Raw genomic sequence first — 11522 nt, 5'->3', positions numbered from 1 at the left:
CTCTAGTCTGCGGGCTTGGATTGGTTGAGCCTTGGTGGTCCCGCCCCGCGTACCGGAAACTCGCCCCCGACGCCGAGGTCTCCAGAGTCTCCTGGGTTTCTGCGCTTCTCGGTTAGCGGCGCCGCGGGTTCTCCGTTGTCTCAGACCACCGGTGCTCGGGAAAGCCCACCGCTGCCCCGGGGGGTGCCCTCGGTGCGTCCTGGGTCGGGTAGGCCCGATCGTGCCCTCGCCCCTCTTCTCCCCCTGAAGTCGCTGGGTGAGCAGCTCTCTTGGGACCGCCGCCGCTTCTGTGCTGGGTGCCAGGCTGGCACCCCAGGACGGCATGCAGCAGGGTTCGCTTGTCGCCGCGCCACACCCTTCGGAACCCGAACCCGTGCTACAGCGGGCCCTTGGGCTGGTTCCTTCCACTCAATGCACCTGTGCCAGGGATCATTCCAACTTGAAAGGGCAGTAGCGCACTGTCGAGGGGCTGTTTTGAAACGGCGGCGTCCCAACATTTGGCATCAGTTCTCCATTTGGGGAAGGGCCTCCCTGTGTGGCTGGAGAGGTGTACGTGACTTGTGACTAGAAACAGAATTTCTCTTTGATCTCCCCTCTCCCCGGGGTTTAAGCCGGGTGTGGGCAGATGGGTGCAACCTACCCGTCTTAGTTAATATTTACAAGCTTTTATATGCATTCAGTCAACAGATCCATACGACCTGCTCTTGCTCGCCACGTGTAAACTCTTTTTGATATGCATTTAGAACCTAGGGGTACAGGTGTGTATGTAAACATTACCCGTATTAGCAGATGCTCTAGAACTGTGTTGTCCAATAGGTAGCCACAAGCTACACAGGCTAGTGAACATTGCAAGTGTGCCTAGTCCTAACTGAGATGTGTGGTAGTATCAAACAGGGAATTTTGGAGAATTAGTATGAAAAAGAGAATGTAAGAGATCACTAATTTGTTTTTATCGATTCCATGTTGTAATGGCAGGATTTGGGACACACTGTTTAGGTAAAGTGTCATGAATTTCCCCTGTTTATTTTTTAACGTGGTTACTAGAAAACTTTAAATTGTACCTGTGGCTTGTGTAATATTTCTTTTGGATAGCACTGCTTTAGAAAGGGGTCAGCAGATGAGGGCCTGCGCCAAATCCAGACTGCCTGTCTTTGAAAAAAGATTCACTGGAGCAAAGCCATCCCCGTTCTTTCATGTATCGTCTATGGCCGCTGTTCCTGCTGCAAGTGCAGTAGAGCTGAACAGTCCGTGCAGGGGTCCGATGGCCTGCAACAGCTGAAAATATTTACTGTCTGCCCTTTTACGCAAAAAGTTTGCTGGCGCCTTGCTCTAGAACAGTGCCTGGAATGGTGGACACACGTCACGTAAATCTTTTAATGATAGCCCTGTGTCATTGGCGGTCAGACTTAACTGTGTGACAGGCATGGCTCTAAGGAGTTTATAAGGACTATCTCATTTATTTCCCGTATGAATTCAAGGATGTGGAATTTCCCTGATTTTGTAGATGAGGAAATTGAGGCACAGAATGGGCAAGAAACTTACCAAACATGCTTAACACCCCTCACTTCCGTGAGCTATACCGCCTTGACCCTCCTTATCCCCAAACGCTTGATTTCTGGAGTCTGCTCGGTTAGCCCGCAGTGGGCACCATGCGGCTGCTGCTGCCCTTTTTTCCCTCCTTTTGAATGACTTTTTGAACTAGAATTAAGATGAGGCTGGCTCCCGTGGAAGAAGCTGAGGGACCCTGGGCTTCGGGGTATAAGCAAGCTGGTATGGCGTGAAAAGAATGAAGCCCACAAGCAGAGAGGAGAGGGAGCACTCTTTTCTCATTTAACAACAACAGCAAAAAAACCTACTTGTTGAATAATAGGAAGCACTGACCAGGTGTTTGCCAGGCAAAAGAAACACATCATTCTTCTGCGGTCTTGTGGGGAAGGCAGACAATAAAAAAAATTTTAATGTGATACATGCCATGAAAAAAGCCAGTGCAAATATTTGATTTTTTTTTTTTTAAACAGGTTTCCTCATCTGTAAGATGGAAATAAGTCATCTACCTGACTCAGGCTCATGGTAAGGATGGAGAGGACATGAATGTGGATGGCATGTGGAGTTCAAGAAATGCACACTGTCTCCTGCTGTTAAGAGGTAAGGGAGGGCGTGGGTACAGGGAATTGGGTGCCTCATGACACTTAAAACACTACACCCACCGGCTGTAAGTGTAGAGAAGGTTCTCAGGTGAGCGGTGCACAGCAGGTGGTTTTAATCTCTCCCAATGGAGCTCGTCAGAGAAATCCAAAAACAGAAGTTCCATACATTCGGTCTAGGAGCAGGTCCGGAGCCATCTTTGGGCTGATGGCAGTGTAACTGAGACAGTCCTGCCATGGGAAGGCCTCGTGCCTGTGTGTACAGGGCAGTGATGGCAATTCTGGTTAAAATCCGTCACCTCAACAGCTGGGACAATACCCAGGCCTCCCATCAGGGATTCTGATCCCTTTCTGTCTGGGACGAGGCGCTGGCATTGTTTCTGTGTTTGCTGTTTAATTTCTCCAGCTGATTGAGGCTTAAGAGTCAGGACTGACAGCTGCTGGCGGCGAGAAGTAGGCTTGGCCCAGGGAGTTGATGACACAGAGGCAGAGCCTCGAAATGGGTAGTGCCTGTCGCGGATCAGCGAGGTCTCGGAGGAGGCTGGAAGGTGGCTTTTTATCACTTGGCCGAGGGCCTCGGGGCTCCATCCTGAGAGCAGAGGGAGCCTCCAAAGGGCTTTAAGTGGGAAGAAGAGGGGATGTCTTGCTGAGGTCTGTACTAGAGGATGATCCCTCCAAAAAAGAGGCGTGAGTCAGGGCAAATGCAGGGAAGAAGCAGTTAGCACCTGCCAGATGATAGGGAGCCCAGCCTGGCTTCTGGATTCCCCCTCTGAGTGGCTTCTAGCAGCCGTGTCTGTCCTTCGGAGACACGGCCCGTTTTTTGTCCGTATTCCTTCCACTGGGCTGTCAGCTCCCTCAAGGCAGAGAGGGTCTCTTTAGGCTCAGCTACTCATACGTCCTACATACGTGATAAATGTTTATTGAATGAACTCTGTAGAGCTATAAACTGGAGACGCAACTTAGTCTTCTTATGGCAATGCTCAAAATTTTGTATCTCAGTTGCTTTTACAGTATACCCTCCTAGAGCAATAAATGCTTTATATCCACATCATTCTCCCACAGGGGGAGCAGAAAGTTTGACAGCAGTTAAATGCTGTTAAACGTATGGAGGAGGATGGAAAACAGTATGGCGGTTCCTCAGAAAATTACAAATAGAACTACCGTGTGACCCAGCAATGCCACTCCTGGATATTTACCCAGAAGCGTTGAAAAGGAGGGTCCTGAAGAAATATTTGTGTACCCATGTTCATAGCAGCATTAGTCACAGTGGCCAAAAGGTGAAAGGAACCCACACGTTTATTATGAATGGATAAGGAACACGTGGTCTGTACCTACAGTGGAGTATAAATGATCCAGGACACAGGCTCCAACACGGGTGACCTTTGAGGGCGTTATGCTGAGTGACATAAGCTAGACCCAGAAGTCCAAATGCTGTATGAGTCCACTCACGTGCAGCACGTAGTCAGTTTCAAGGCAGAAGGTGGAATGACGGTTGCCAGGGGGTGTGGGGGAGAAAGGAGTGGGGAGCCGCTGTTTAATGGGTCCAAAGTTTGGTTTGCAAGAGGAGAGGAGTTCTGGGAGTTGGTGGCACGACAACGCAAATGTACTGAACACTACTGAACCATACGCTTACGAATGTTTAAGATGCTAAGTCTTATGGTACGTGTGTTTTACCACAACTAGAAATGAAAAAGGAATACGGAGGAGAGGTAACTAAAAGGACATAGGAAAGAAAGAGCAGAGTGCTTATGCCTGCATACATGAATGTCTGTAGATTTACAGACGTGAAGGAAAAGTTTCGCTGGTGAGACAGACTGCCGTGCTCACTGCACTGAAGCCCCGAAGCTACAGGGTCCCCTTCAGGATCTCCTTGAGACTCTGCCCGTTTGGTGGGAAATTCTGACCTGAGTTAAATATTGCCTCACCTCCTTGTGGGCACTCGAGACCTGTCTCTTAATAACCACCTTGCCAACACCCGGCAAACTTCCGGCCTGTTTTCTTCGGTAGTGATAACTCTAGAACGAATACAGAGTGCAGGCGAGAGGACTGTTTTTATTCGTTAGGAAACTTCGCAGCAAGCTGGGCAGGGTTCAAGCGCATTAAGCAGCCTGAAACCTTATCACGATGACTTGGCTGCCTGACTTCCAGATCCCGGGACGTCAGGCAGACAGTTGTGAGAGAAATGTTCAGTAAAGGAGGCCGTGTATTTTTAATTTTTCAGCATTTTTACCTTGCCTGTTCTTTGTTTGCTGAGCCTTTGAGTCTTAGGAAGACCTCCTTCACTGTTTGCAGTCTGGAATTGTAAAAAGCTAAAACAATGATCTTGAAGTACTGATACTTGATAATGATAAAAATAGCCTCTTAAGGGCGCCTGGGCGGCTGGGGCAGTTAAGCGTCTGCCTTCGGCTCCGATCATGATCCCAGGGTCCTGGGATCGGGCCCTGCTTCCGTTCCGGCTCCCTGCTCAGTGGGGAGTCTGCTTTTCCCTCCACCCCTCACCCCGTTCTCAAGCTCGCTCGCCCTCTCTCTCTCAAATAAATAAGTAAAATCTTAACAACAACAACAAAAAGCCTCTTAAGATCCTGAATTGCTGGCTCACCGACTGACTGCCCAGGTTGTCTACATGCCAGCTCCCTCTGGTGGCAAAAATGCCAGACTTGCAATCTTGGTCATCCTTGAGCTGGTCCAGCAGGGAAACATGGGTAGGAACCTCACAGTTGTGACCGAGGGTGTGTCTGTCCCAGGGGAGAATCAGCTGGTTTAGATTCAGCAGTAGACCTGTTAGGAAATTGTCGATGCTAATCTGGAGGTGAAGCCACAGGTCACGTAGCACCGTTAATGATGCTCTGATTCCAGAGGGAAAGTAGAAGAGCATTTACCGTGCCATTTTCCGATAGGCAAACGTTGTAAATATCCGGAGTTTATTGGGAAATGATATCGGACGAATCACTTTTCTGGTTAGGAAAATAACACATGCTCATTACGCAAAATATGGGGAGGAATAAAAGAACAAACAAAAAATCATCTAAAATCTTGCCATTCAGGGGCGCCTGGGTGGCTCAGTTGGTTAAGCCGATGCCTTCAGCTCAGGTCATGATCCTGAAGTCCCAGGATCGAGTCCCACATCGGGCTCCCAGCTCCACGGGAAGTCTGCTTCTTCCTCTGAGCTTCTCCCCTCTCATGCTTGCTCGCTCGCTCTCTCTCTCAAATAAATAAATAAATAATCTTTAAAATCTTGCCATTCAGAAAACGTCACTGTCTAAAATTTTACGTATTTGTTTTTGACCTTTTCTCTTCACGTGGGATTCTTAAATGAAATTTGGATCAGACTCTATGTGCTGTTTTTAAATAACAACTTTATTCAGATACAATTTATACACCATACCAACTCCCATCCTCAAAGCGTACACTTCAGTGATGTTTAGTTTGAAAAAAACAGTTGTGCAGTTCATGACCACAGTCAGCTTTAGCGAACGTTGTTTACTTTCCCCAAGAAAAACTCCGCACCCGTGGGCAGCCGCCCCCCTTTCATTCCACACCACTGGTTCCCCCCATCCCTCCGCCCCAACCCTAGTCGACCACCAGTCTATTCCCTCTCTCTGTAAATTTGCCTATTCTGGACATTTCATATGAATGGAATCTTACAATAGGGGGTCTTCTGTGTTTTTAACTAGCTTCCTGCCTTCAAGATTCATCCCTGTCATATATATCAGAATCTCCTGGGTCCTTTCTGTTTTGCTAAATACTGTTTGATCGCGTGGGTAAGCTACATGTTTCTCCATCAGTTGACTGGCATTTGGGTTGTTTCCACTTTTTGGCTATTAAGAATAATGCTTCTCTGAACATTTCTGTGCAAGTTTAACCATTTGGGACCTCATAGTTTCTTCGGAGTTGGAAGAAAATTCTTACCCAGACAGCTTCTACATCTCTCGTTTCCCTAAAGTAAATTTGTAAAAGTCGAGTCACCCACTAAAAGAAAAGCACACTGCATTTTGTGGAACTTGTCAGATGGTTTCTAGGGAGACTGCATTGATCCTCTCTGTGCTCGCTTCGGTGTTATTAGGCTGTGTGCTCAGTGATGGACATTTTTTAAGCTTTTACTTATTTAGAGAGAGAGAGTGTGAGCAGGGGGTGGGGCAGTGGGGGAGGGAGAGGGAGACTCTCAAGCTGACTCCCTGCTGAGTGCAGAGCCTGTCACGGGGCTCAATCCCAGGACCCTGAGATTAGGACCTGAGCCGAAACCAAGAGTCAGACGCTCAACCTACTGAGCCACCTAGGCACCCCAGCGATGAGCATTTAATATCAAATGCTATGAAATGGAAGCCCGTAAGTTTTTGAAAAGACAGGGTCCCTGCCATTAAGATGCATAAGTCCAGGGGCACCTGGGTGGCTCAGTGGGTTAAGCCTCTGCCTTCAGCTCAGGTTATGATCTCAGGGTCCTGGGATCGAGCCCCACATCGGGCTTTCTGCCCAGCAGGGAGCCTGCTTCCCCCTCTCTCTCTTCCTGCCTCTCTGCCTACTTGTGATCTCTCTCTCTCTCTCTGTCAAATAAATAAATAAAATCTTTAAAAAAATAAAAAAGATGCATAAGTCCATATTTAGGCGAGATGGGCAGGTGTAGATCCAGGGGTATTAGGTAGCAAGGTTGTGTACATTATGTGGGGAGAAAAATAGCCTGGTTAGATAAAGTAAACATTGACCTGTCCAGGATGGGATTCCCACAGATATAATCATCAAGCAACATTTTGCATCTCAAAATTAAACAAAAAAGTTAATGGAACCAAACTGGCCTAGCGACCAGCTGGTCCAAAGTCATAACTTGTCCATAACTTGTCACTTAGTCTGAACGCTCATCCTGCTTTTCAGAAGGCTCCGATGTCAGCACAGTGCCCGTGGACTCCTGGGGCCCATCAGGTCTGCTTCCGGCCGCCTTGCCACCTTACTGCCTTACAATTTCTTCACATTCCTTGGGACATTAAACAGCATCCCCTTACTGCCCTGTTTCTCATTCTGTTATTCAAAAAAGTACCACTTAAAGATGATAAAATCAGCAAGGAGTTCAGCTCTGTAGCTGAGTGTGGGAGGAACAGTAGAGCCTTGCTCTGACTTACCCCGTTGTTGCTGACCCTGGCATGATAGCATGCTCAGCATGACCACCAGAGTCGATCCAAAGCAACCGACTGATCCGGATCCAGAAAGATCACTGATTTGTAAAATTTGGGATGGAAGAAGTTCTAGGGCTGTTCCCACGAGCTTCTCACAAGCAACCATTAATGCAGAACCTGGTGGCGGTGCTGCCTTTTTTTTTTTTCTTTTTTCCAACGACCCAGACTCAGCCTTTTGAAACTGAACCAGACCACAGCGCAGATTCCATTTGCTAACAGGTCCCTCCCACTTGTGTTACATAACTCTTGCAGAAAATGCCACGTAGGTGATGGGCAGAAAGCGCTCTGCTCCCATCAGGAGGCTGCAGTTGGCAAGCCCAAGCTTAAAAAAAACAGAAACCCAGAAACGTCTTTTCTCTTTTCTTTGCAGCTGCAAGGATGTCTGAGCAGAGGCAGGTGGCTGCCAGAGCCTCCCTTATTGAGCAACTGATGTCTAAGAGGAATTTTGAGGATCTTGGCAACCACCTTGCCGAGCTGGAGGCTCTTCCGGTGACCAAAGAGCATCTCCAGGAGACGGCCGTGGTCAGGGCGGTGTACAGCGTCCTCAGAAACTGCCCTACAGTGGCGTTGAAAAAGAAAGCCAAGCGTTTGCTGTCAGAATGGAGAGCGCTTCATAAGGATCTCCGCTTCTCACCGAGGGACAGCCCTCCATCTCTCCCTCCGGGCAGAATGGAAGAAAAGCCCAGACTTCCTCGTGACCCAAGTCAGGATGAGCTGTCAGGCGGCTCCAGTTCTAATTCATCGTCCCACAGTGTGGCGGGAGCCCTGGAAACGCTTGTGCCTGAAAATAGCATGAGTCACATGGAGCCCAGGGACGAGCATCTCGGGGAGCCGCCGGATCCCACCGCCCCTGTGAGAGCCAGATGCACAGAGCTCCTCTATGAAGCCCTAACGAGTGCTTGCACGGATCAGCCCAAGGCTGATGTGTGGCAAGACTTGGCGAGAGAAATTGAAGGGCACCTTTTTACCCTTCACTCGAAGAACCTCAGAAAGTACAAAACTTGCGTTCGAAGCAAAGTTGCCAACCTGAAGAACCCCCACAATTCTCACCTGCAACAGAACTTGCTCTCTGGGACCACGTCTCCGAGAGAATTTGCTGAAATGACGGCGTTGGAGATGGCAAGCGAGGAGCTGAAGCAGTTGCGAGCCTCCTACACGAAGTCTGGCATACGGGAGCGCCACCTTCCCCAAGGTGCCGGGGGCACGCCGACCGGGAAAATAAAGTGCAGGCGCTGTGAGAAGTTCAACTGCGAGGTCACCGTAATCGCCCGAGGAACGCTCTTCCTGCCAAGCTGGGTGCGGAATTCAAATCCAGATGAAGAGATGATGACCTACGTGATCTGTAACGAATGCGGGGAGCAGTGGTACCATAGCAAGTGGGTGTGCCTGTGACTGCCAACAAGTGTTCTCGTAACCAAGAACCAGAACGGGTCCCTTTCTCTGGGCACCACCCTTTTATGCTTGGTCTTTAAAATCTTACACGCACTATAGTCTTTTGTGTGTAATTTTTTTTTTTTTTTTTTTAAGTTTATTTGAGGGGCGCCTGGATGACTCAGTCAGTGAAGCATCTGCCTTCGGCTCAGGTCGTGGTCCCAGGGTCCTGGGATCGAGCCCCGGTTCGGGCTTCCTGCTCAGCGGCGAGTCTGCTTCTCCCTCTGCCTCTGTATTCTCTCTAACTTTTGCTCTCTCTCCAATAAATACATAAAAATCTCTAAAAAAAAAGATTTTAATGTATTCATTGGAGAGAGAGGAAGATAGCAAGAGAGAACACGAGCAGAAGGTGGGGAGAGGGAGAAGCAGGCTTCCCACTGAGCGGGGAGCCCGATGCGGGACTCGATCCCAGGACCCTGGGATCATGCCGGGAGCTGAAGGCAGACACCGAACTGCCATCCAGGCGCCCTTCCAACACTGTATTCTTAAGGAGGGAAAGTCATTCATTGAAGTTCATGCCATGACCACTAAAAGTTGACCTTTTGGGGAGAGAGTAGATGACTGACTGTCTGCTTTGTGGCCACTTAGCCCTTCGCAGTACTCAGGGTGGTTGAGAGCAGCTCAACAAGCCCTCTAGAGCCTGTTAGAAATACAGAATCCAGGGCCTCACACCATTGAGTCCCAGCTCTGCATTTTGGGAGGATACCCGGTGTTCCTGTTCAACGTGTTCTGGGAAGTGCTGCTTTCTCAGTAGGCCTGCAGTCCTTGGCAGGGCCTGTATATGAGACTTGTCTGGGAACTTTGACAACCACTGATGCTGGTGGGTGGGGCCTTCCCCAGAACACTTGAATCCAGGGGCGCCTGGGTGGCTCAGTCATTAAACTTTTGGTTCAGGTCATGTGGGATTGCCTGGGTGGGCTCCCGGCTCCATGAGAAGCCTGCTTCTCCCTCTCGCACTCCCCCTCCTTGTGTTCGCTCTCTCGCTGTGTCTCTGTGAAATAAATAAGTAATATCTTTAAAAAAAATTTTGAATCTAAATGCACGGGTGCACGGGGTGCAACCCGGGCTTTTTTAATTCCTCAAGTTGTTTTGAGATGCAGGCTGAGTTGAGAACTCCTCACACACAGGCTCTCAAGTGATTATCTCGCAGCCTTGAGAAAAGAATGTTGCTGTGCACTTTAGACCCGAGGAAACAGATCCCCAGAGGCACTGTGACTTGGCTGAGCCGGACAGCCTTAGCTAGCCCGGCTGGAACCGCTTGCACAGTCTCCCTCCGAACTCACCGTCCAAGACCGCCTTAGTGCTGACTTCTGAGAAACGAGTTCCTGGCGACATGGGACAAGATGAATAGTGTCTTTAGGATGCACAATTGGATAACCAGGGCTTTGTTACTTTCCCCTCTCTTTCCTCACTTGTCTCTCCCTCAAACCATGAAAGTTAGCCTCTGACTCCACAGTTAGAATTTCCTTTCGAGTCCGTCTGCCTTGTCAGAAGAGTTGTATGTTTATTTTTTTAGTTTTTCTGCACAAGTTCTCTCAAGTCTATAAATCATGCATGAAATTGAGTCTCTGATTTAAGGGAGTCTTCGTATTCTCAAGGCCTGTGAATTTAGATCCGTGGGGGAGGAAAAAAGTTTTCCTAGGCTCGGCAACTGGGACCCCGCAAATTAGATGGATAAAAGACAGATTCCCGAGAGAAAAACCATTAACACGTAGGACATGATACGTACAGAAGAAACTCACTCATGAAGATTCCAAGTGGGTGGTTAGAACTTGGGCTTTCGTAATAGCATCTTAAGAAAGAATGATACATTTGTAGAGAAATAACAAGACGAAGGGGGCTTGAGGCTTATAGGGGCAGCAAACTGGGAGGGCACATACAAGGTGGGGACTAGTGAACGTAATGGTTACTTAGTAAGGTTCGTTGGGTAGACCGTTCTTGCTGTTATCCTGAGAAGGTTGTTACCTTCTTCCGGATACAGAATTCACAAGGGGAATTCACGTTCTGCTTTGGGGCAGAGAGAGCACCTTCTGCGTCTGCCTTTACTCATTCGCTCTTGGCCCAGAATGATCCTGGTGCCAGGATGGCATATTTGGGGGGTCACGTGCTCTGAACCCTTTTAGGTCCGAAGTTCCAATTCTGTTTAATGCAAAAACAGGCCTTGATCTGTCAGAGGTCGTCCATTGTTGCCTCGGCCTTTGAATCTACCAATATTTCTCTAATAAATGAAGAAGGAATTCCTTCTTTCAGGCTTTTGCAACGTTGAACCAACCTGTGCAATTGTTTAAGCACAACACGCCTTCTGTGTGATTATAGCAGATTTTGTTCTCTTTTGAGAACTTGTCAAATGTTAACAGTTACAGCTTTAATAAGTTTACTTCGTAGTTCCCTCCAAACCTACACATTTTCACCAATTCTTTCCTCCCACGTTCCTGACTTCCTGTGTCAGAGCTCCGAAGGCCTAACCAGATACACAGTTTCCCTGCCTCATGACACAATTCCCCAGACAGTGCCTAAAACTAAAATATGTTTGTGTGTTCAAGTGGGTTTGAAGAAATCCGAGGCCAGCAAGTGCAAATTCTATTTTGATATCTTTTTCTCCCCTCCCTGTGGCTTCCCGGGTCTACTTATTGTGATGTAATATGCTAGTCTTTGAAAGAGAGACTTGCAAAGTCACCTAAAACTTCAAGTTGCACAAACTGGTTTCATGTGACTTAGTCCGATCTTAAAACTATTCAGTGGTTATAAAAGAGCACATCACATGAAAACCAAGTGTTCGCGG

The 11522-nt window shown here is 48.3% G+C and overlaps 1 protein-coding gene across 1 annotated transcript; it reads left to right on the top strand.

Annotated features, from left to right (window-relative positions):
* The first annotated feature begins 2063 nt into the window (after positions 1-2063).
* TCEANC (transcription elongation factor A N-terminal and central domain containing) lies at positions 2064-8799 on the top strand. Its single transcript, XM_032880189.1, has 2 exons — positions 2064-2145; positions 7680-8799. The coding sequence occupies exons 1-2, from the start codon at positions 2088-2090 to the stop codon at positions 8699-8701; spliced, it is 1080 nt and encodes a 359-aa protein (XP_032736080.1). The 5' UTR covers positions 2064-2087; the 3' UTR covers positions 8702-8799.
* Positions 8800-11522: the final 2723 nt, after the last annotated feature.

The sequence above is a fragment of the Lontra canadensis genome, unplaced genomic scaffold (genome assembly GCF_010015895.1).
Source record: "Lontra canadensis isolate GAN:19392208 unplaced genomic scaffold, GSC_riverotter_1.0 scaffold68, whole genome shotgun sequence".
Lineage (NCBI taxonomy): Eukaryota > Metazoa > Chordata > Mammalia > Carnivora > Mustelidae > Lontra > Lontra canadensis.
The sequence above is the reverse complement of the archived record's forward strand: the minus strand, read 5'-3'. Positions and strand labels throughout refer to the sequence as shown.

Bases quoted from the DNA above. Each gene is read 5' to 3' on its own strand.
- TCEANC (XM_032880189.1), top strand. From the start codon at position 2,088: ATGAATGTGGATGGCATGTGGAGTTCAAGAAATGCACACTGTCTCCTG. The intron at 2,146-7,679 runs GTAAGGGAGGGC...TTTTCTTTGCAG, and splicing joins CTGTCTCCTGCTGTTAAGAG to CTGCAAGGATGTCTGAGCAG.